Source organism: Thamnophis elegans, chromosome 2 (genome assembly GCF_009769535.1).
Source record: "Thamnophis elegans isolate rThaEle1 chromosome 2, rThaEle1.pri, whole genome shotgun sequence".
Lineage (NCBI taxonomy): Eukaryota > Metazoa > Chordata > Lepidosauria > Squamata > Colubridae > Thamnophis > Thamnophis elegans.
The window spans coordinates 38811969-38838345 of record NC_045542.1 but is presented as its reverse complement, the minus strand read 5'-3'; the positions used below and the strand labels follow the sequence as shown (position 1 = coordinate 38838345).

General features: G+C 37.5%; 1 protein-coding gene across 4 annotated transcripts in view; it reads right to left on the bottom strand.

The window, feature by feature from the left end:
* The window catches only part of CEP112 (centrosomal protein 112), a 277780-nt gene that overhangs the window by 210977 nt on the left and 40426 nt on the right, over positions 1-26377 (bottom strand). For all 4 annotated transcript variants that reach the window (XM_032211002.1, XM_032211004.1, XM_032211003.1 and 1 more), the window contains 4 exons: positions 16166-16252; positions 12401-12500; positions 10388-10506; positions 5409-5552 (listed from right to left, as the gene is read on the bottom strand). In XM_032211002.1, coding sequence (XP_032066893.1) covers positions 5409-5552; positions 10388-10506; positions 12401-12500; positions 16166-16252 — 450 coding nt within the window. The remainder of the gene's footprint in view (positions 1-5408; positions 5553-10387; positions 10507-12400; positions 12501-16165; positions 16253-26377) is intronic.

Genomic DNA, 26377 nt, shown 5'->3' with positions numbered 1-26377 from the left:
ATTAGCGAACACCTAGAAGTAAACAAAGTAATAGCCAAAAGCCAACATGAGTTTGTCAAAAACAGATCATGCCAAACTAATCTTATTGCATTCTTTGACAAAGTGACAAAATTAATGGACCAAAGAATGATGTCGATATAATTTACTTGGACTTCAGTAAGGCATTTGCTAAACTAGACCATAACCTACTACTAGATAAAGTAGAAGAATGTGGGCTAGATGGCATCACCACCAAATGGATTCGTAACTGGCAGACCAACCGCACTCAACATGTAGTCTTCAATGGAACTGCATCTACATGGAGGGAAGTATGCAGTGGAGTACCCCAAGGCTCTGTTTTAGGCCCAGTGCTCTTCAACATCTTCATCAATTATTTGGATGAAGGAATAAATGGGGAATTCATCAAATTTGCAGATGACACCAAGCTGGCAGGAATAACCAACACTCCAGAAGACAGGCTTAAGATACAGAAGAATCTTGACAAACTTGAACATTGGACACTATCTAATAAAATGAAATTCAATGGTGAAAAGAGTAAGGTTCTACATTTAGGCAAGAAAAACGAAATGCACAGGTACAGTATAGGTGGTACCTTGCTCAATAGTAGCAACTGTGAGAAGGATCTTGGAATCCTAGTGGACAATTTCCAATTTCCACTATATTTCCAATAACCTATACATATATATATTTCCAATAACCAATTTCATTGTATAACCAATTTTGTTGTATTTAAGTACAATGACAATAAAAATTATACTTATACCTATACAACCATTTAAATATGAGCCAGCAGTGTGCAGCAGCAGCCAAAAACGCCAACATAGTTCTAGGCTACATAAACAGAGGGAGAGAATCAAGATCACATGAAGTGTTAATACCACTTTATAATACCTTGGTAAGGCCACACTTGGAATATTGCATTCAGTTTTGGTCGCCACAATGTAAAAAAGATGTGGAGACTCTAGAAAGAGTGCAGAGAAGAGCAACAAAGATGATTAGGGGACTGGAGACTAAAACATATGAAGAATGGTTGCAGGAACTGTGTATGTCTAGTTTAATGAAAAGAAGGACTAGGGGAGACATGATAGCAGTGTTCCAATATCTCAGGGGTTGCCACAAAGAAAAGGGAGTCAAACTATTCTCCAAGGCACTTGAGGGTAGAACAAGAAGCAATGGGTGGAAACTAATCAAGGAGAGAAGCAACTTAGAACTGAGAAGTTTTCTGATAGTTAGAACAATTAATCAGTGGAACAACTTGTCTCCAGAAGTTGTGAATGCCCCAACACTGGAAGTCTTTAAGAAAATGTTGGATAGCCATTTGTCTGAAATGGTATAGGGTTTCCTGCCTAGGTAGGGGGTTGAACTAGAAGACCTCCAAGGTCCCTTCAAACTCTGCTATTGTATTATTGTATTGTATTGCATAGAGATTCTACAGATTTTTGTTCTTCTTTTTTAACCCATTCTCTTCATCCTTAACTATTTTATTGTATAACACTTCAGAGTCTTTTCTTCTGGATGCCAGCCAGAGTATGTGTAATAAATCTTTTCTTCAAACAAGGAATTCACAAAGAATGATAAAGCATAACTAGAAATTTAGCATCACACTACAAATACTTTGGAAGATACTTTGAGGATGGGGGTGGGTATCTCTTAGCATGCCTGAATAATACTAAAACTGTCAAATGAAAATGAACAACTCAGACTATCTAAGTGAAATACATAAAGGAAAGGTTCACTGACATCAAAGGGTACATTCCAAAGAGATTTGTTCATTATCATACTTTAAAAAACACTGAAGATGAAATGAATGATGAAGGTAGGTTAATTGTAGAATATTCTAAATGGGAACTCTTCCCAAGCATAGATAACCTTTATGAAACATGCAGAGACCACAAAGAAAAATTAATCAGAAGTTTATATATATATCACTTTTTCTATGGCTTCCTTTTCAGATTCTCAGAGTAAACAATAGAAAATTTGTATGCGATATTTTGAATTCTAATTAAAAAATAATTCTATTTTGAAGAAAACTGTTAAACAAAAGATCTGTAGTCTTTATAAGTTTAATCTTTATAACTTTATTTAAGTGTACCCATAGGAACACAGTTTAAAAATTAAAACGTGTGGTTTAAGGTTAAGCAGTATGTAATAATTCTGCCAGCCTAGCAATTCAAAAGCATGTAAAAATGCAAGCAGAAAAATAGGGACCACCTTTGGTGGCAAGGTAACAGCATTCCATTTGCCTTCAGTATTTAGTCATGCTGGCCACATGACCATGGAGACGTCTTCAGACAACGCTGGCTCTTCAGCTTTGAAACGAAGATGAGCACCACCCCCTAGAGTCGGGAACGACTAGCACATATGTGCAAGGGGAACCTTTACCTTTAATAGTTAAGATGGATCAAGTATTATCAGCACATCACTTATTCAAACAGAAGCATTACTAAATTTATTTATTTTTTAAGCAGATATGACTTAGGTAATATCACTTTAGAGTCCTTGGCACTCTATTAAGCTTGGGTGTTGCTTGCAGACATTTTATTATTACTATGATTAGCTAACATTTTCTGTGCTAAGTGCTTCAGTGCTCTTCAGTTGCATTGAAGAGTTACCTAACCATGTAATGAACCATCTGCAAGAAAACACACAAGATCAGAGATTACACACATTTTCTTCTACTGAACATTATTGTACTGATAATATATATTAATATATGAATTATCAGTATTGCATTTTTCTAAGTTAATTAAAAGTTATCTGCCTTGATACTATAACATGATTGGATTGCTTTTCATCAGCATTTTGAAGGATAAAACAATGCAATATTTGAAAAATGTTACCTGCCATGCTATTATATCCCAAATTCTAGTATAAAATAAATAATTTTAGGTCAATAACTGTCTAAAATTTTGAATAGCAAGCCTGGACCAAATTCTCCAAAACCGAATAAGAAATAATAAAAATGTTGAATATAAAGCTGTTCATATTTTAATAACCTATAAAGGTAGTCCTCAACTTACAACAGTTAATTTAATGACCACTCAAAGTTACAACAGCATTGAAAAAAAGGACTTATGACTGTTTTTCACACTTGTGACCAATACAGCCATGGTTACATGATCAAAATTCAGATGCTTGGCAAGTAGTTCATATTTATGACAGTTGCAGTGTCCTGGGGTCATGTGATCAACTTTTGCGACCTTTTGACAAGCAAAGTCAATGGGGAAGCCAGATTCACTTAAAGTTCATATTACTAACTTAACAAATGCAATGATTTACTTAACAACCGTGGAAAGAAAAATCATAAAATGGGGCAAAATTATTTAACAAATGTTTCATTTAGCAATATAAATTTTGGGCTCAAATGTGATCATGACTCAAGGACTACCTGTATTTTAAAGTTTTAAAATACAAATTGTGTAGATACCATGTTTCTCCAAAAAGAAGGCCGGGTCTTATTTTCCTTTGACCCTCCCCCCCCCGCCCCAAAAATGGCTAGGCCTTCTTTTTGGAGGGTTCTAATTATTGACTCACCTTGCAGCAGTTGCAACAACAGCCCTGCCCAGCAGGAGCCCACTGCTGGCCCACTTCTTCTGTAGCCGCTTGCCGCTACTCGCACACATTGCCCCAGCCTCTGTTTCACCTTTAGATACCAGCTGGAATGCAACTGCAGCCAATAATAGAGCTCTGGATTGACCGGACCTCTGTTATCAGCTGCAGACGCCTTCTGGAAAACCCTCTGCAGAAATAATAGAGTTCTGAATCGATCCGGAGCTCTGTTATCGGCTGCGGATGCCTTCCGGCAGGTATCTAAACACAAAATAAAGGTCAGGGTAATTAATGCATTCGAGTGGTGGCAAGCAGCCGCAGAGGCAGGTGTCAGGGTGGGGGAGGCCTGGTAAGCAGGGCAGCTCCACCACCCCCATCCCCACCCTAGCTTATTTTTTACCTATGTGCCTCACGTCACCTCCTGCACCCCAGGGTGGACAGGGTCTTAATTAGGGCTAATTTTGTGGGTGGGACTTAATTTAATCACATGCGCTCAAAAACATGATAGGGCTTCTTTTCAAGATGGGTCATCTTTTTGGAGAAACACGGTATTTATTTGCTATTTATAAGTTTGCACCCAATTCCCTCTCTTTGGTAGAAACCAATACACAATCAGCAAAAAATTGCTTTCACCTATATTTTTTCCCTGTTGCAGGAACTTGTTTCCTATCATATGAAAGTTAGCTATATCAGATTTTATCTTCTACTCAGAAGAAGCATGATGAGAGGAAGATGTGAGCCAGAAAACCAGACAGTAGCATCTAATCTGTCCAGAAGACTGTTTTATATATCATATTTCCCCCTTCCCTCCATTATACTTATTGTTAATTTTCCCTCCCTTTTTTCTGGTATTATAAACCTAGAAAATATTTGTTTCTTTTTTTATGACTGAATGACAAATTGTAGTCTGACACTTAAAATAAACTATTGGATTATTTAGATTTACTTGCCAAATAATGTTCATTACTGAATTAGGAAGTAGTAAATCAAGAAAAATATAGATGCCAAAAATGACTGTTTTTGTAAGTCACTTACAAAATCCGTAACTAGCAATACATTGCTACATAGCCTTAATTATTTCAAGGTATAAATATTTTTAATATCAGCCCCAAATAGTGTATAATGGAAAAATTCTTTGTTCCAAATATGTAATTTATAAGTCTCATCACTCAGCAGAAGTTGTTAGTGCTCAACAAACGACATTTCATGAAAAACGGATAGGGGTGGGGGGAAAGCCTGAAATAGTCAGAAAAGAGAAACTAATTTTCAGTGACAGTATAGTCTTTCATCTTAAGCCATGCCTTGAACTCTACCTTGTTTAATTATTAAAATCAGGAGCTGCTGTGCAAGATCTGTCTGCTTTTGATGGTTCTTAAATTCAATCCTGCTGACAGACTGTATCCATTTCTTGCCATATATATTGTTACATATAAGAAGCTTTGAGTACTAATTTTTTTCCAATACAATCTTCATTAACAAGAAATGTGTGAATACGCTTTAAGGACAACATCAAACTGTTTTTCTATAAATATGTAACACTGATAAAAATGTTTAAACAGACTTGATTTGGAATACACAAACATTTTCTTTATGAAATCCACATACACACTTTACCATATGTTGCATCAAAAGGAGAACACTGATACATAACGCCTCAAACCCAGCTGTCTGGGTGAAGAACAGAGATAGATTTCTGCATTCAAGTTAGTACACTATCTTCAATGTCATTTGAAAAAGGAACAAAAACACCTTGTATATGGATGAAGAATTATTTTGGAACTTTGGCAGTCCCCTTTTAAGAAGGCTGCCACGTGGAGTATGGGGAAAAATAGTATTTGTGGTATTAATGTAACACTTACAGTTGTTTTGGTCTCTGCCAAATATTCTGCTTCCATTTTACTTAAACGTGCATTTGTATCCTCCAGCAATTCTTGGATATTTTCTGTATGTTTTTTCTGAAGATTAAACTTTTCTTTTTCCATCTCAGCTACTGCATTATGGAGCTATAAAGACAAATACAGTTCACTAACACAGAAAAATCAAGGGGCAATTCAGCCCTATTAAAGCTTTTGAGCTTTCTTTGATTTATATTACAACTTCTCATTCAGGAACTGAGAAAGGCATATATTATTCAAATTTTAAAAATATATATGTATAAACATATTCTATGACATTTCCTAAATTTTAAGCTAATTGTATCACTTAATAGACATTTATCTAAATTAATAATTGCATCATAATAATAATGGTGGCATGGTGGTCTAGGGATGAAGACGCTCGCCTCCCACTTGGAAAGTTGAGAGTTCAATCTTAGGTAGCAGCAGATAGTTCTCTCTCAGGGAACAAAGGGAACATATCTACTGCGAACTCTATGTAGACGTCTGGAAGGGCATCAAGCCAGTAAACACTCAGCCCCATTAAGCCGCCCAACTGGCCCCTGAATTCAGGGATTACAAGCTCATAAAAAGAAAACAAAAATAAATGTAAGGCTTAAATGAAGGTCAATTATACATAATCAGTATTAAGAATGTCTTCCAAATTTGAACACCTTAAACAAATCCAGGCAATCAGTTCATTTGTGAACAAAAAGTTTGTCAATATTTAGCCACAAGGCTAAATTAAAAAATCAGGCTAATGCCTTATCAAAGATTACCCATATTGCTAACATTTATTTTGGGATTGATAGAATTTTATTAATCACATGACTCATCTAGACTATTGAAACAGCTTAGCTATTTAACACCAGAATCTTGCTGAAAATCTACTGTGGTTTCTTCCTAATGGGAATCAATAACAGAAGCAATCTATTTATTTCTTGCAAGAGAAGTGTTAGTCTATAGCGACAAAACGTCAGGAGGAATCTAGTAGCCTCTTTTCCAACAAATGTGATTAAAAGGCATCAGCTTTTGTGAGCTGAAGCTCATTTTTATCAGAAGCAGAGTGGCTATGTGCAGTGAATGTGTAACCTCCTATCACTCAAACAGCACATGGCAGACCCCCAACATGTCGACTGACAGGCAAGATTGTAAAGAGACTGCCAATCAGTAGTGGGTTCTGGATCCCGTTCCAACCAGTATGGTTGGAACGGGCTTGGCGTCATCCACATGGAGGTGTGCAGCGTGCACATGCATTTTACCGTCCAGTGATGCCTCCGCAACACTCCAGTTGCTCGGCAGAGCATTGCGCAAGCGCTATACGCGCCATGCACGTGCGCAGAAGCTCCGAAAACATTAAAGGCAAGTAAGGAGGGAGGGCGAGCGGGCCCTCCGGAGCACCATATTGGAATGGTACCCGGTGCTCCGGGCAGGCTCCAGTACGCCGGTACCGGGGCGTATTGCCTGCAACCCACCACTGCTGCTAATGCACATATCCCAAATACCTCAACAAACAGAGAGGCAAATCCATAATAACTTTAAATGTACATGTACACTGAATTTCAGTCCAGGAGGTGGGAATAATAACAACTTTTCCCTATAGAAAAGGACATTTTCCCTTCCTCTTTCTTTTCTTAAAAAATATTTTCTTGAGATAAATATTTTCTTGAGGCAGTCATGTTATTCTCCAAAGCACTTGAGGGTGGGACAAAAAGCAATGGTGGAAACTAATTAAGGAGAGTAGCAACCTAGAATTAAGGAGAAAATTCCTGACAGTGAACAATTAATCAGTGGAACAACTTGCCTCCAGAGGTTGTAAATGCTCCAACACAGGAATTTTTAAAGAAGAGATTGGATAACCATTTGTCTGAAATGGTATAGTGTTTCCTGCCTAAGCCGGAGGTTGGACTAGAAGACCTCCAAGGTCCCTTCTAACTCTCTTATTCTATTATAAATGAAAAGGCAGCAGCTGGGAAGAGTTTACCTGGAAGGGAGGGGACTATGGACAAAATGCCTGGACGAGAAGAGAAGAGAGAGAGGGGGGGGGGGAGAGAGAGAGAGAGAGATTGCTTAAAGATCAAGCAAGATGGAGACTGGAAACAGCCACTTGGTTTCAGTGAGCCAGTCTCCAGGAACAAGAAAGAGGTAAGTAATATTTGAGCAGAAGAAAACCTTGATAAGTATGAAGCTAATCTTCTCTGGGACTGACATGATTGAAGATCCTCCGGGGGCAGAAAACAAGACTTGCTCAAGCAGGGAGGAGGCAGAGATTCCAAGTGAAAAGGCAAACTGGCTGGGTCCTATAGTAAGACCAGAGCTGATTGTCTATGGTTGAAAATGAGCTCAGGAGCCTAACCGTAATCCATAAATATCTAGGGAGAAAACAGGAGCTAAGAGGAAGTGTTCCTAAAATGTTGATTGAGGTTTATAATCTATGAAAGTCAAGGATTAGTCAGGATCAGTGAGATGGAGAAGTGAGCTGCAGGAAATCCCTTTTCTCTGAGGTAAAGTAAAAGTTACAAGGAAGGAACGCCTTTTGGTTTCAGATACACTCACCTGCCTATGGATCCTGAGAACCTGGATCTATCTGCTAATTGTTTCAAGGAACCTTTGGCTGATTTTTATATCAGAAATGTACTGTTTACATGCAAACTCCATTCATACATGTTTTGTTTTTTCTAAATTATTTTAGTCTCAGATCCTGTCCATTTAGATTTCTGTCCTATTCCCCTGATAGTATCTTATGGAAATTTTTTGTTTGAAGGGGTGTGACTATCAGCACAAAATGCCTTATTTCATCCAGCTATAATTCTCTGGGCATTTTATAACATAAAGATAAAAGAAAGTTTTCCTGTTCCTTTTCTTTTTCATATATTTAATAAATTAATTTTTTAATCGTACGATTGATGTTTTTTCTTTCAACTTCTACAAGGGCAAGGAACTGAGGCTACAGAGTTTATTTTCTATTACTGTCATGATCTTTATCATTTTATTACTCTTCCTACTTCATGGGAATAATAAAGCTACGAGAAGCTAATCTGTCTCACAAACTGCTGTGAAAGATTAGGAGCTGAAGAAAGACATTACCTTGCTCCTGAAAGTTAGGCGGTAACAGCAAGAAATTCTACATACCCAATAACTAAAGTAGGGCTGAAGGGAAGTGCTTTTTTTTAATCACACATACCAATTTCAGTCCCATTAAGAGTACTCACAAAACCTGAAAACATAAAACAGCGTCATGTATTAAAGCAGTGCGACAAGATATACCTACACTAGTGCACGTTTAATTATAATATTTTATAACATCATTCTCATTGTCCGCATGAGCAATTTATATACAGGCCAGGAAGCCACAGTACAGACAGACTATGGTGAAACAGACTGGCTCACGGTCAACAAAGGAGTATGATAAGGCTACATATTCTTGCCTTATTTATTCAAACTTTACGCTGAATATGTATTAAGGAAAGCTGGAAAATGAATGTGGTTTTAAAATTGGAGGAAAGAATCTCAATAACCTGTGCTATGCTGGTGACGCTACCATGATAGACAAAAATGAAAAGGATCTGCAAGCCCCAGTACTAAAAGTAAAAAAAACACCATGAAAAAAATGGGATCAAAATTAAAAATAAAAAGTTCAATCTAATGAGAACAGGTAGAAAAACCAACCTTAGAACTGAAATGAAATGAAGGTATCAAAGTGGGGGATACCTTCTGCCTTCTAGGATCAATAGTAAAGAAACAAGCAATCCAGAAATGAGGCTGCAGAACAAACACTAAATAGTCATAAGGGCCTTGGAAAGCATAGTCAAATGTGATGTGTCTATTCCAATAAAATTCAGAATAGTACAAGTCAAGATATTCCCCATGACACTCTATGGAACTGAAAGTTGGACTTTAAAGAAGCAAAATAGGAAGAATCTGAATTTGAATTTTGGTGTTGGGACAAGGTTCCTGAGAATAATGTGGAAAGCTGGGAAAACAATCCTATATAGATCATTGAACAAATCAACCCAGAGTCCTTATTCAAGGCACAAATGACAAATTATCCTATTTTGGACACATTATGTAAAGATCCAACTTTCTTAAAAAGGCTCTAATGCTGGGAAATGTAGAAGGAAAGAGAAGATGATGAGCAGCAGCAAGGTGGATGGATTCAGTTATACAACGATCAGTGCACCTTCAGGAAGACTTGAAAGAACAGATTGGGGATAGAAAATCTATCTATGTGGTCACTAGGAGTCACACAATCAATCAATCAATTAATAACAGCATTTTCCAATACAAAGTTTCATGATATGCTGTGACAACAATTTTCATTACTTTGAAGAAGACATATTTTTAAAGATTTAGGAATAAATTTGTTAAGTTTTCATAGGTAATCCTCATAGCTACTAATAATTACTCCAATACTGAATCATACTTCAATTAATCATCCATCTAGCTTCTTCACATTTTCAGAATTGCTCATGCTAGCATATTTTTAAGAGCCAAGGTGGCGCAGTGGTTAAATGCAGCACTGCAGGCTACTGCTAGATCAGCAGGTCAGCGGTTCAAATCTCACCGGCTCAGGGTTGACTCAGCCTTCCATCCTTCCGAGGTGGGTAAAATGAGGACCCAGATTGTTGGGGGCAATATGCTGACTCTCTGTAAACCGCTTAGAGAGGCCTGAAAGGCCTATGAAGCGGTATATAAGTCTACTGCTATTGCTACTGCTATTTTTATGTGCATTGTGTTTTGCTATACAAAACCACTGTTCATACTTAAGATTTCACTTATTGAGAATTATAAAATCCATGTAAACAGAAACATTTTGTGAAAATTTTATATAAAATTAATTTTAATGTTTTCATTGACTAATCAGTAACTGATTTAAAATTTGTTGTTTCCAATTAATTAGGCAAGAGCTTTTGGTTGTTGTTATTTTCATTTTCATTAAAAATGAAAAAATATAAAAAAAATACCTTTTTCTCCCATTCATTGTTCAAGGAATCTGTACTATGTTCACATAACTTTTTTAACTCCAGAATTTGTTTCTCTTGAGCTTCTCTAATAACTTGTGACTCACGAACAAGTGTCTGAACTGTCAGAAAATAAAAGCAACAAAATAAAGTACATGAGATGATAGTCGGGCTATTCTCTTTAGCAAGAGAGAGGTATGTTATTGCTGATTTCAATAATTTTCAAGCATTGTTCTTTAACATACAGTATGAAAATTGACCTCAGTTATCTTTTAATACAAAATAACTGAAAGTTTATAAAACAACCTTAAATAAATTCATAATGTTTGGAATAATATTCTGATTGAATTTTATTTTAAAAATTAACTGTTTCTTCTATTGTGTCTTACCAAATTTTAAATATATTTTTTAAAAAATCAAACATTATTCCACTGCCCAAGGCTTGAATAGACTGGATGACAACTACTAGTCTGTAGATTATCTCTATAATTACAGAATATAAGAGAATTTTTATTACTGTCACTGACCAGTATTGAAAATAGAAATACTCTAAAAATAAAGTTTAAAAAATGATAAAATTTTAAAATTGATGATGGGTTCATTGGTGTTCAATCCAAGTCTGCCTAATTTTACAGGCAATATAACAAAATTTAACTATGTTCAAGAAGATTAAATCAGCTCCAAGATAAAAAGTGAAGCAACATAATTTTGCTGTGAGTTCCCACTGACCCCTATAGTGAAACACTAGAAATAGCAACTTAGAACAGCTCTTCCAAGCTAGGAACGTATGAAGTTGAGTACTTTATACATATCCTATAATTCTAATAAATAATTTCTATTTAAACATCAAGCAAGCAAAAAATATGAACTACATAGAACTGTAATAGCAAAATGACAACACAATCTTTTGGGAACTGGGAATGTCAATGCAACTCAAGCCAGACACAGCCTGATGAAAGCACAAGAAAGAAAACACAATATTCAAATTGCCACTTCAAATTTTGGATGATACAAGAAGAGCCAAACTGGATTAAACTAATGTCATGTTTAGTCCAGAATTCTGTTCCCACAGTGAAAATGTTTCCAATCAGCTCCTTTTTGTGCTTCACATTAACTTGTACCAAAAATAATGTTTTTTTCCCCCTAAAGTAACATAAAGCAGTTGAGATTAAATCTTACCCCTTATGAATCTGTCAACACTTCAGGTTAGTTACCTTCATTATGATACCATTATGCTTGTGGTATCACATTCATACAATAAATACATGCATTAAAATATATGTAATTTATTACAATTTTAACAAATCAAGTTTATTTATATCCAGGTGTGAGAATTATAGTGAATCTTTGATGAGGGATTATGTGTCTAACTTGATATACTAGCAACTTTATTCTAGTTAAGCAGAATGTATTTACCAAAATCTGGTTATCTGCTTTCAATCTGTCAATTGTTTAGAAAAGAGGTAGAGAATAATATATTCTCCCAAATATATCTGAGATCTAGCTATCATCACTGGATCTCTACCAAAATACATTAACACCCAGGAGATGGCATTTTAGTATACCATGGGTGCCTGTTAAAAAAAGCAAGGGTCAAATAAAGCCATAGGTAGCATTTAGGGCACCAGTAAAACCTAAAACAATTTTTCCCAACCACAAACCGTCCAGATATATTAAAATTCAAATTCTGAATTTTCAGAAATAGTCACACTGGCTGAGAATTCAGGGAATCGAAGTCCACATATCTCAAGAAGGTTTAGGTTGATGAAAAGGCATTTTTAAAGGCATTATTTCCTAACATGTCCTTTCTTACTCTTCAGTTTAAAGAAAAAACGAGAAGCCAATTTCCTCAAAACCATACAATACTTTGCCTCAGAAGTTTTCCATTTTTAATCAAGAATGTGTTTCCTTTGAACCTTACTTGTTAAGAGAAAATTAGGAGACGTATAAACAGACAAGAAGCAACTATCAATCATGCAGTTTTCAAGATCAATACAAAATTGGAAAATTGAACACCTTTTTTTTCAAGCTTCTGAATGGTCTCTTCGGCTTCATTCTGTTTTGTTCTATACAAGCTCTTCAGTACCTCAATTTCATTGTTTTTTCTATCCAAAATCTATAACAAAAATATAAACAGAGCAAAATTGAAAAATGTCCATTTTCCACGACGTAATCTCTTTTAAAAAAAACCAGTGAACTGGGAAACTTATTGTTAAAAACTTATTTAGCCTTGGTATCAATATCTCTAGCAAAAGAGCACCTGAAAAACAAGGAAAATGTTATACAGAAAACTGATGGGAGATTTCTTTCTTCAAGGCATCCATATCTTTTTATAATCTTATAAAGAATTTTGAAGATTAACACATTCTAAAGGCCACCACTAAAATACAAGTTAGAGTATTATTCTAAAAGTTCTGCTTAAATCATTTGAGATTCCCTCAAAGCAAAAGAAACATTTAAGATGACATATTCTCTTTATAGAATTGGTGTTCAGTTTGCAAACAAAGAAACAAACAAAAAAGGACTTATCTTTACTTTAAAATTCCATTGGACCTGCAGAGTATGCAGTCTTGTGATTTGACAGTGTTTTTTCTAAACTCAATAAATAACTACTGACACAGATGCCATTACAAGAAAGGATTCACTGCTACCACAAAAGACAAGTGTGCTAAGTGTGTCCAAGCTTCATTGACACACCTACTGTATTGCTAAGTGCATGTTGCTAGCCACCAAACAGCAGGTTGGTGTGCCAGGAATTCCTTTCTAGCCCACAATTCCACTTAATTTATCAACATGGCCCTTTCCACTCTACAAGGTATAAAGGCCTGCCATAGAACATTTCATCTAGAAACTCTACTTTCAGTCAAAATAATACTTCAAAAGGAAATAAATGGCAGTATTTTTATTATAAATCCTCTTCTTAGAACCTCAAGAAATGATATTTTATTTACATATGCTTGATAATCAGGCTTTTTATGTATTCAAATAAGGATTATTTTCCATATCATATTTTCTGGTAACTGCTTCATTTTTTTCCTCCCTCTACTCATATTTCTATCCAACAGTGTGAATAAATATTTTCTTTTCCACCTTTACTTACTAAATATTATGTATACTATATCATTTACAAATGCTTTATGAAACTAAAAGAAAATTCACTGTTTGCATTACCTGCAATAATGCAAATTATATGCAAACTATCGTTACACCTTGCATAGTTATGAAGCAATTTTATGTCCCTCAAAAAATGAAAAAGCATTTTGCCTCAGTGGCTGGCACGCATTTCCTGAACTGCCTTATTCCCTTTCCCCAATAAATAAAATTAACAAAGCAAGGCAGCATTTTCCTTAATGCTGATAAATCCAGAAGTCACATGTAAATAACAGAACAATAATATATGTAGCATAAATACTGGCTGAAGGAGAATAATCCCCAAAATTGGAGCCATGGTTATTCTTTCAATATTTTATTACATTTCACTCAAGGCAGTAAACCTACTTTTTAAAGGATGTATTTCCAATAATCCCATCTTCTTTTACTAGAATTACACATCCACATCCCACTCACCCACCCCCACACACCGACACATGCACAGAGTTGGGAATGTCTTCCAACATACTTTATCAGTTTTCCTATTTTCATGAAAGTCTGGATATCAGATAAGATTACATGGTAAAACTAATAGATAAAATCAATACAATTCATTTTTATACTACTTCAATATCAAATACCTATATTACTCATCTTTATGTACTCAAGATACTTATTCACAGCTCAATCATAAACTGGCAGAAGTTAACCAACAAATATTTCCACTGACAAGGAACATTTTCCTTAATAAACAAATGAACTGGTATAATGTTTTTGACACTTTTGTTTAATCTTTACTGGGTTCTCTTTACTCAATCTTAGGATTTGTATAGAAAACAAATAACATTTTACATTACATTTATGCAGAAATATTGCACATTCAAAAGCATTAATATTTTCATCAATAAAACAACATCTGTTCAGTATTGGATTCCATTTAGAATATACCTGACGGGCATTTTCTACAGAAATGATTTGAGATTCATTTGAGCCTGTAAAGTTCCTACAGTATGATTCATGGCCCTCCTGGCTTTTCCAGGCAGCTAAGGAAGGGGTGCTGGCTAAATATAATGCCTCTTTGAAGGAGGATGCACTGAAAAAGGCAGTGGTACATTCTCCCGTGAGTAGAATTATTTCATTCAGCCACGCAAGGCCTCTTTAGTCTTCCTTTTTTTTAATGGATGACTTCGGATAATCCTGAAATAAGATTAGCCAGTTTCCAGACTCAGTCATGGGACAGAAATGACAGTGGTTACTCCAGCAGATTATATTTTGCTTGGGCCTGGAGGGAGTTCAACCCGCCAGCTCTTGATGGACATCTCAACAGCATTCAATATTAACCACTGAATCCTTCCATAGCATATAACTCAAGCCCTCATCGCTTCAATATTGGATTATTGCAAAGATTATTGCACAATTTGGAATAGTGCTCGAAGACCACTCAGAAACTGCAGTGAATTCAGAACAACCTACTTAAGAGTGGTTAAGAACTGCTACAGTAGGTCTGCATTGATTTCCACAGTTTCCAGGTACATGTGCTGGTTATTATCTGTAAGCCTTTTAAGGCTGAGGTTTGCAGAAAATCTCCTCATCTTGTATAATCTACACAGAAAGCAATATTCCACATTCCCCCCTCCAAGTTATATGAGAGGGGCGAAAATGTGGAAGTAGGACTTCTCAGTGACAGCTCTGGGACTATGGAACAGCATGTCTCAGAAGTTAGGGTAGCTGGCTTTCCAGAAGCAGGATATGAAGTATCACGCAGCACTCGCCAAGACTCGATTTTTTAATTGTAAATTGTGAACCTGACCTTTATGATTTTGTGTGGGTTTTAATTGAGTACTCTGTTGGTTTACTTTTCACATTTCTGAAGCACCATCTCCCTTGAAGTGGGATTTTATATGTGGATTCTGATCCATGTATAACATGTGATCCATATATGGTCATTCTATTTGTTTTGGTTAGTGTATGTGAGAGTGAAAATAAAAATGTGGCAAGCTCAAATGCTGATTATGTGCTATCAAGTCATTGTCAACTCTTAGCACAGATAGATTTTCTCCGTTATGATCTGTCCCTAACCTGGTCCTATATTCAAATATACTTCATGTATCTGTATAAATCAACTGGTTTAGCAAAATGAAGCAGTTTGAAGTCCTAAAACAGATGAGCAGCTATTGATGGTCAGGAGACTTATTTTTTGGTAGATGAAAGTAGACCTTATTTCATTTACACAGAATGATAAGCGAATGACAGATTTTCTCCCTCTATCTCTGCAAGGTTTGGGGATTTCTTTTCTCCTTTGTTTTTAAACTATTTTAACTTTTCAGTACAAAACTGCATTGCCAAATCTCAGCATTTTTAGATAGATAGTATACCAGGATGCAAAAAAGGAATGCTGTGACAAATGTTATTCTATGCCTCAGGTTAGGTATCCATCATAAAATAATTGTTCTGAAATGACAGGAAATGCAATAATGATGGCAAGTGATGTGATATTTTCCTTATATCCATTAATGCATCATCAAGATTCATTATTTCAATTTATATCAATCTACTACTATAAATGTTTAAGTGCAACCAATGGAATACTAATGCCAACATTCGAATGTTACACAGGAATTTTATATTAGATATTTCTTTGTGTTACAAGTATTACACAAAAAATCCACCATATAATTTTAATCAACATACCTTTTGAACATCTGCATCATGCCTCTGCTGTAATTTAAGTTTTTCTTCATGAAGTCTAGCTTCCATCAATTTTGATTTCATCTCCAGCTGTAAATTGGATGTTGCACATACTGATCAGTTTCAGAGATGACACTTAACCCTTCCTTATAAATCAAAACAGCTTCAAGAAGCTTTAAATCTAAAAATAAAAAATAATGAAGACCCGTTGGCAATTTATCTAGCCTGCTGTGGATAGAACTCAAATGGGTTGATCTTTCTCTGATGATGAACTAAAGAGTCACCAATCTTACAGGTAATTAATTTCCTTGGGATAGAGAAACAGTTTTGATTCAGTCAAGCCCCTACAAGGTCATTCCTTAGCCATGAAAGAATGCTTTTTGACAAATTGGTCAATATTTCTTTTAAAATGTATTTAAGGAAACCTTGTGAATTCATATCAATAAAACTAAACATTGCTTGGCAAATATTAGCCAACTAACATTAATACCCTTTTTTCTGATGTTCGCTGTTTTATTTTAAACTAGCTATACCCGGCCACACGTTGCTGTGGTCCAGTCTGGGCATAGTGTTGCGGCAGGTGGGTGCTGCCTTTGGTCAGGACTCGGGGCTGCTGGGCCGGGCGAGGCTGGTTGGGGGAGACGGCGCCGGGGCTGTCGGCCTCATTGAAGTTGTTGAGCATCTCCTTGGAGGAGCTATGCTCGGGGTCCCACAAGTCGGTGGCCCAGGAGAGTGAGACGTCCAGGATCTTGGAGGAGGAGAAGTCCTTGGTGTGCCGCCTCATGTGACACCCAGGGGCCGCCCCAGCCCTGCTGCACCTCAGGCTGATACCGCCGCCCCCCCCTGTCGGAGCCATCTTGGCGAGGCCGTAGTTGGCTCGCTGTGAGTGGGGTGGAGAGCGTGCACGGCCGGCCGGGCTGAGGAGACACTCCACCTCCGCTGGAGCTCCGCTGGGCTGGCCGGGGGTAGGCCAGCTTAAGGGTGGGGGGAGGTGGCTGAGGGATGGCACAGGTGGGGTCCCACCGCAGACAGCAAAGGCCGGCAGGAGGGGAGAGAGGGGAGGGGGATGCCGAAGGGCTTCAGCTCCCCTTGGCGGAAATGGCCGAAGCTCGTCAGAGGAGGGGCGGAAAGGGGAAAGGGTGTGGCTGCAGCCCAGCCACACATATAAAGGGACCATCAGGACGAAGCTGGAGAGAGGCCGAACTGTTCCGAATATACTATACTCACTAAATGAACGCTATGGTAAATGACACAGCTTAATTCCAACGCAATGTCACACAAAATAAATCAAAATCTATGAAAATTCAATATAACAATGCAATCGGAAACACTGAAATGGAATCATGAAATATTTAGGATAGCATGTGTTGCTTTTACGTCCACCAGATGGCGCTGGTGTTCAAAAAAGCATGTTTTTAGAAAAAATCATGTATTTACCTGTCACAGGTGTGACATCTATATAATATACGTATATAAAAACATTTGTGTATTCGAATGCAACATTGTGTCAAAATTTCAAAGCAATCGGTGAAGAACTTTCAGAGATTAGCGATTTTGAACAAACAACCATTACATTTTTATTTATATAGGTTCCTGTTGTGGCCCAGCAGGAGCCGTTGGAGCTGCCACCAGACTCCGACAGCGAGGGGCCCTATGAGTCGGCTCTGGAGGATGTGGAGGACCCTGGACAGGGTTCCAACTCCGAACAGGGCGCAGAGAGACGGGTTGGCCACCATGTGGCGCCTGAGCCTTGGACCAGTGGGGAGGAGACAAGGGAGAGTGATCCAGAAGCCAGCAGTGAGTTTTTCCTGGATGCACGCCATCGAAGAGCTACTTGGCATCAGGAACAATTACAATTACAATTACGCAATTACAGGAGGTAATTGCGCTCAGCTGGTGGTCATTAGGCTTCTCTCCAGACTATAAAAAAGACTGCTTGTGACACGCCCCTCTTGCAGAAGTCAAGTTAGTTGACTAAAGAGAACATAACTTGGCAGGCTGGATTGCTGCCAAGGTTTGTCTGAATTGCTGCCAAGGTTTGTCTGACTGCTGCGAAGGTCATTTTCTGTTTGTTTGCTTGGCTTTCAGCCACCGAGATTTTGGCTTCTTGCTATTAAAAGTACATTCTAGTTAAGCTTATCTCGGCTTTCGTTATTGGATGGAGGAGGGGGTCAGAACAGATTCCAATATATTAATATATTGGCCTCATCCTATACACCAGTGGATCTCAACCTTCCTAATGCCGCGACCCTTTACTACAGTTCCTCATGTTGTGGTGACCCCCAACCATAAAATTATTTTATGTTTTCCGTATTTTTTCGAAAATATGTGTTTTCCAATGGTCTTAGGCGACCCTTGTGAAAGGGTCGTTCGACCCCCAAAGGGGTCCCGATCCATAGGTTGAGAACCACTGCTATACACCTACCTGTTTGGTTTGGATTCTCATCTCTGTCCTTTAATACTTGACATACTGCCTCAACTGTTCCCAACAACGTATACAGGAAGAAGAAGAGGCAAAATAATAATACACAAATCAGAATGGCTCATTTTCAACTGAAAATCAGAGCTAAATATTTTGAACCAGAACAATTTTTCTTTTAAGATCTTCCTTTTCTTTTACTAACTATATCTTTTAGAAAAGTTCCAAAGGTGCTTTTTCAAGAAGCAACTGGATTTTCTGGTTTTTCTTTGAAGATATTTCAGTTCTCATCCAAGAAGCTTCTTCAGCTCTGGCTGGATGGTAGGGAATGGAAAAATTTCTCCCATGAATGAAATCCTTCCATTCCCCACCATCCAGACCTGAAGAAGCTTCCTGGATGAGAAGCAAAACATCTTCAAAGACTTGGAGGACTGAGAATCTCCAAGGACATCAGTTAGAAATGCACTATAAATCAAAAGCTACATCCTGAGAAGAGTTTGCAAAGAAGAAAAACGCTAAAATTTTGCTTTTTTAAATTTAAGGCTACTCTGCATAGCCTTAGGAAGCTATACACCCTTTGCAGAGCTTTCAAAAAAATGAGGGCAGCTCTCCTTTTCTTTTTTCCTCTACAAAGTCAGCTCCAGTGCTTTCAGCCTGCCCAGGAAAATGGGAAAAGGGGCATTTTCAGATGCTGCAGCTGACAGTTAGTTTTAACATTTTTCGTCTCCTTCCTCTTCCTAAAGTACCAGGCAAGGAGGAAGAAAATAGTAAAGATTAGTTGTTGCAGGGCAGGGCAGGGCAAGGCAGGGCAGGGCAGGGACTGCTACATAAGTAGAGCTTCCCAGATGTTGGCGGGGTGGAAGGTAGCTGCTTCACAGCCTTGGAATCTCTAGGAGGTTTGGATCTTCCCTTTGGAAGGGAACTTCCAAATTCCCTTCTCCCTTACTTTAAAGCACTGGATGGACAGGAATGGGAGGGGGGAGAAGAGCACACACTCACACACCTTCCTGCAAACAATGCAAGGAAGAGTGTTTGAGAGGTATGTATGTGTGCTTCCAATGGAAGACTTCCTTCTCTCCTTCTTTAAAGCCCTTCTCCTCCATGTAAACTCTAGTGGATTTCTTTCTTTTGAACTGGTAGCCCCTTGGACAGTGAGGTGAAGACCCTGGCCACTGCAGACAGGTAGGACCTGAGTTGTGAGTGATGCAGGCAGGGGGTATCCCAATCCTGGCAGTTGGGGGGGGGGGGAATGGCAAAGGCTGGGGCGAGTTGCTGCAATAGGGAAAGCCACCAATGGGAGGGAAACAGTAGGAGGGAAGCTACCAGCAAGGGCAATTAGATTCCTATTTCATTATGGCTGCTTGGGAAATGGTGCCCACTTCTAAAATGAAGCCAAGCAGTTCAGGGACACCAAAGGACAGAGGGGCACAATTGGTGATAGGTGGGGAGTTGGGGATTGGAACCAAGCATATGGCCTTGGTTCGGGGGGGGGGCAGAGTGGCAGGGGGCACTGCAGCATCCCTATGGTCAATCTTAAGTGCAAATAACCACAGGGATGCTGTAGCGAACATAACTTTGAAACCAGATCAGGGGGGAGGGGAGTGTCTGTTATAAATCCCAGTGCATCTTTATGTGTTTCAGGCAAAACCTGGGCTGATACCTATTCCATATTCTCAATATGGCACATCTAATATTTTTTTAGAGTCCACATCAACTTCATGTTTAACATACCATAAATATAGATGCCACACAAACCTTACTTTCCAAATATAAAATTATCTTATTTCTCAGCAACATTTATTTTTTTCATACAGACCAAACAACAAGGGAATACAATTTTAAATCCAGTAAACCCAATCCTCCTCTTTCCTTTGGGTTTTGCAACACTTTATAGTATCTCTTGGTTTTTTCTCTTGAAATATACATTTAGATATATTTTTTGCCATTGTTAAATAATATATCTGTTGTGAAAACAGGCATTGCCTGAAACAAAAACATCATTTTTGGCAAAATATTCATTTGGATCAAGTACTTTTCCTGTTTTAATCTTTTTGAACAGCTTCACATAGCTCCCTTATTATTATCATCAGTCCATTCAAAACTTATCTTCAATCCTGGGTAAATTCTGTTTATAAAAATATTGTCCACTCTTTCTGAAGAAATTTATATAAAATAGTAGGGTAGTGATAAACACTTTTCACGTATTCATATTATTTGTTATGACAGTATCCCCTTCTTATAACTAATATCACTTTCTTCTCTTTTTCTTTTCACAACTTATATAGCAACCACTTCTCTTTCCCAACACATCTTTTATCTTTTGCAAATAGTTTTTTTTTCTTTTTTGAGAGGCATTTGTTCTACTTGTACTTTATGTTAAGCATTTGTAATCCATAATTAATCCAAGATTTTAGAAAAGTGAATAGTTATACTGCCTAATGTGGCATCTTCTTCAATGTCTTGCATCTGTTGTGGCATTTGTTTAGTCTCATCTGTCATTGTCACTTCTATTTGTGCCTCATCCAATTCTTTTTTAATTTCTTTCAAAAAAATCTCTTGCTTTTTGCACAGAGTTCAACCCAAATTTCTATTGTTTGAAAGTAAAAATCACCTGTTGCAGCTTATACCATCTAAATGAAATTTTCTTCTATTTGTCAGAAAAGGTACACCTACATTTGTATTATCAATATTCATCCTAGTATTAAAATGCAGCTTTAGATCCCTTGTTTTCTTCCTGACAAAGTGTACAGGGACATCTTTGGACCATTTTTTTTTTAATTTTGAAAAATGTGCACTGAACATTTAACCTAATCAATCTCTCTATCAATATTGTCTTCCTTCCAATCCAGAAATCCAGGCCCTTTTCTCTAATGTCTTCTCTGTATCCAACTGTAATTTCTCTAATTCTTAAACAAAATTATTTTTCTCTAAATTCCAGTAATGCCAGGTTGTCCAAATCCTTCTCTATATCTCTATTTATAACTTCTGTCTTAGTTTCCAAAACTTTGTCAGTAACTTGTTTCAAATCTGCAGCCAGTTGTCCTCAGATTCAATTTTCTTAACTTCTTTCAGATCTTTCTTCATCGCTACAAATCCATTTACTTTTTAACTGTTGCAGACATCTTTTTACCAAATTCTTCAAATAGTTTCTTCAATAAACCCGATACAATACCCTTATCAGTAAGTTGTTCTAGTGAACCTGTGTGTCCTTCTCCCAGTTTGGCAGCTTTTCTTGTGGTTGCCATGGCAGGAAAGTGAAAGTATGTCAGTTACTATGGTGAGAAAAAAGTTAGGATTCTTTTTTTATTCTGCTTTTCTTTTCACTATACTCCCAATTAGCTTTCTGTAGTCAGTCAAACAGTCTAACTCATATTACTCTTATCTTGTTTTCTAAAATCCACCAATTATTACTATCATTTTATATAAACAGCCACCTTCCCACAGAGGTCTGGTCTGTTAGTCTATTTAAATTTTCAAAGATACTTCCATCAAAGAAAAAAAAAACCATTAAAAAAACCATTGTCCTCTTTTTCCATTTGAAGCTTTCTAATATCACAATCTTGCCTTTAAATTATATTCCTTTAACATAGGAATTTTTCTCTTCTTAATTTCAAAAAGAAGACACTCACCTAGATTCTTTAAACTAGGGGTCCACAACCCGTGGTCCCTAGACCAGTAGCTGTCCATGGCATTCCAGAAACTGGGCCGGACAAACAAGCAAAGCCCGATGTAGGGCAGCATACAAAACCATGCTCCCTCCAGTCCATGGAAAAACCTCTCTCCACAGAATCGGTCCCTGGTACTCAAAAGGTTGGGGGCCACTGCTTTAAATGTCATTGATGTTCAGAATATGTCTGTTAGGTTGTAAAACAAATCATGAACTTATTAAGAAGGTGAGGCTTTTAAAAGTCAAATATCCATAAAAAACCTATACAGTGGTTTAGAATAAATACTTGATTCCTAAGATACAGTTGCAAGAAAAAGTATGTGAACCCCTTGGGATTACGTGGAGTTTTGCATGAATTGGTCATAAAATGTGCTCTGAACTTTATCTAAGTCACAACAATAGAAAAACACAGTCTGCTGAAAATAATATTACACAAACATTAGATGTTGCCATGGTTTAATTGCACATAACATGTAAACATTCACAGTGCAGGGAGGAAAAAGTATGTGAGCCCCTAGCCTAATGACTTCTCCAAGAGCTAATTGGAGCCAGGAGTGAGCCAACCTTGACTCCAATCAGTGTGATGATATTGAATGTGTTGCTGACAGCTGTTCTGCCCTTTAAAAACACACACCTGTTTTGGGTTTACTGGTTTCAAGAAGCACTGTCTGATGTGAACCATGCCTCGCAGAAAAGAGCTCTCAGAAGACCTACGATCAAGAATTGTTGACTTGCATGAAGCTGGAAAGGGTTACAAAAGTATCTCCAAAAGCCTTGATGTTCATGTGTCCACGGTAAGACAGACTGTCTACAAATGGAGAAAGTTTAGCACTGTTGCTACTCTCCCTAGGTGTGGTCGTCCTGTAAAAATGACTGCAGGAGCACCACACAGAATGCTTCCTGAGGTAAAGAAGAATCCTAGAGTGTCAGCTAAAGACTTACAGAAATATCTGGCACATGCTAACACTTTTGTTGACACATCTACAATAAGGAAAACATTAAACAAGAATGGAGTACATGGGAGGACACCACGAAGGAAGCCATTGCTGTCCAAAAAAAATATTGCAGCACATTTGAAGTTTGCACCTGGATGTTCCACAGCACTACTGGCAAAATATACTGTGGACAGATGAAACCAAAATTTAGTTGTTTGGGAAAAACACACAACACTATGTGTGGAGAAAAAAGGCACAGCACACCAACATCAAAACCTCATCCCCACTGTAAAACATGGCGGAGGGAGCATCATGGTTAGGGGATGCTTTGCTGCCTCAGGGCCTGGACGGATTGGTGTCATTGATGGGAAAATGAATTCCAGAGTTTATCAAGACATTTTGCAGGAAAACATACAACCATCTGTCTGCCAACTGAAGCTCCGCAGAGGATGGGTGATGCAACAGGACAATGACCCAAAGCATTCAAGTAAGTCAACACAAAAATGGCTTCTACAGCACATAATATGCCCTCTGGAGTGGCCCAGTCAGAGTCCTGACCTCAACCCGATTGAAATGCTGTGGCATGACCTTAAGAGAGCGATTCACACCAGACATCCCAAGAATATTGCTACACTGAAACAATTTTGTGAAGAGGAGTGGTCCAAAACTACTCAAGATCGTGTGCAGGTCTGATCTGCAACTAAAGGAAACGTTTGGTTGAGGTTATTGCTGCCAAAGGAGGGTCAACCAGTTATTAGGTCCAACGGTTCACATACTTTTTCCTCCCTGCACTGTGAATGTTTACATGTTATGTGCAATTAAACCATGGCAACATCTAATATTTGTGTAGTATTATTTTCAGCAGAATGTGTTTTTCTATTGTTGTGACTTAAATGAAGTTCAGAGCACATTTTATGACCAATTCATGCAAAACTCCACATAATCCCAAGGGGTTCACATACTTTTTCTTGCAACTGTACTTTACTAACATCAACTTCAAGAAAAGTAAACTACTGTGTGTGTTTTTTTGTAAGGAGCAGTTCTTTCAGAGCACAAATGGACCATTCCCAATTTTTCCTTCTTCTGGAATAGTTTTTTTATCAGCCAGAACCAACTTCTGGCTGGCAATTGCATCACTGTGCATCTAACTGGCCAAAGCACCTCATGTAGAAGCTAAATACTGAAGTATCTCAACAAAGACCTTATTTTGTTTTTATAATTTTATTTTGCTAATATCTTTTTTTTTCTTACATTCAAGAAAAGAAATATTATTGAACCTTTTTTCTTAAATTGTTTACACAATATTTTTTATATCTGTTAGTCTAACATAATGAAACAACATTTTAATTATGGCAAAACTCCACTATATCTAATGTGGATTCAGCCACGGAATGAAGTATCAGCAGTAAAAATGTTATAAAAGCAGAATTAAAACGTACATCTCTGGAGACTCTACCAAGTTTGACTGAAACCATACAAGCAGCAAAATCCTATATGCAGAGCAGGGACGAAGACAAGCTTAAAATCCAAGGATTTGTCACACAGGCCAATTTTTAATACTCAAGTAATGAGTAAACTAGGCAGAGAATATAACTCTTAAAGTATGATTACAGCCAAGCGATTACTCTTACTGTGAAATGCAATAATCCTAATCACTGATTTAATGGTTATACGCTATATGAAACCTTAGCATAAAATAGTTAACATTTATAATATATTTCAGAGCAACAGATATGGAGGGTTAAAGTATGATCTGAGAAGGAGCAGGTGGTGGGGAAAAGGACAGAAATTTAAGATCAAATTATCACCTGAAAGAACTAGAATCACCTTTTAGCCTGATTACATATACGAGTATATGATTTTGAACTGGTTAATATCAAAGTTGCAAGCCTTTAGAATAATTCATTATACTTAAAAATTGCAATCCTTTTTAAATTAAAGGTATGATTAAATTAATAAGATAAAGTTTATATTTAATTATATTTACCGTATTTTTCGGAGTATAAGACACACCTTTTTTCCTCAGAAAAGAGGCTGAAAATTTGGGTGCGTCTTATACATCGAATACAACATTTTTTTGCCTCCCAAAGCCCTGCTCCTTCACCAAAATGGCCGTGCATACCCTTATGAAGGCTTTCAGAGAGCTCCTGAGGGCTAAGGAGGGCAGAAATAAGCAAAAAATAAGCCTTTTGCCCCTCCCCCCAGCAGCACTCTATAAGCCTCCATAAGGGTATGCATGCATTTTTTTTTGACAAAAATGGGCCCGTTTTTGTGAAAAACGGACCATTTTTTGCTCATTTTTGCCCCCCCCCCCCGTCACCCCAGGAGCACTCTGCAAGCTCCCCCAAGGCTATTCGTGCCTTTTATATGAAAAAAACAGGCACTGCAGAGTGCAAAAACTTTTTTTTCCCTTTTGGAAAGCTCTTTAACTGATAAGAATTACATTGATCAAGTGCTGTGCCAGCAGAAACAAAGTCTTAAGGTTTTTCAGCAATTTCCTTCTCCAGCACATGGATAAATACACCTGGAAACATCTACCTATGTACCTACTCTCTCTCTCCCTACCTTCCTACTGTATTTCTCTCTCTCTCTCTCTCTCTCTCCCTCTATCTATCTACCTACGTACCTGCTCTCTCTCTCTCTCTCTCTCTCCCTACTTGTCTACTGTATTTCTCTCTCTTTCTATTTCTCTCTCTATCCCTCCACCTACCTACCATATTTCTCTTTCTTTCTCTCCTTCTCTATCCCTCTATCTGCCTACCTACTTTTTAAAAAATTTGCCTCTTCAAAACCTTAGTGCTTCTTATACTTTGGTGGGTCTTATACTCTGAAAAATATGGTAGCTACTAGAATTTCTTAAAATAAAATGCATTCATTTATTTAAATTTGTTACAGCCACCTACTCCCTTATCCTCTGGGCAGTTTACAAATATAAAAACAACAAAATCAGTTAAAAACATACAATAAAACAATGTGTACAGGCAGTTCAGACTAAAACAGTCATGACAATAACTAGCCAGATTAGAGACCTACAAACAGATTAATCCCAGGCCTGAGACCAAAGTCTTAAAGGGCTTTGGGGGATCTGTTCCCAGAAGATGGGAAGATTACCGAATTATCGAAACAATATTATGTTACTTTTTTCTGTTTCAAAAAATGATAATTAAAACTGTTTAGACAAGCAGCATTGTGAA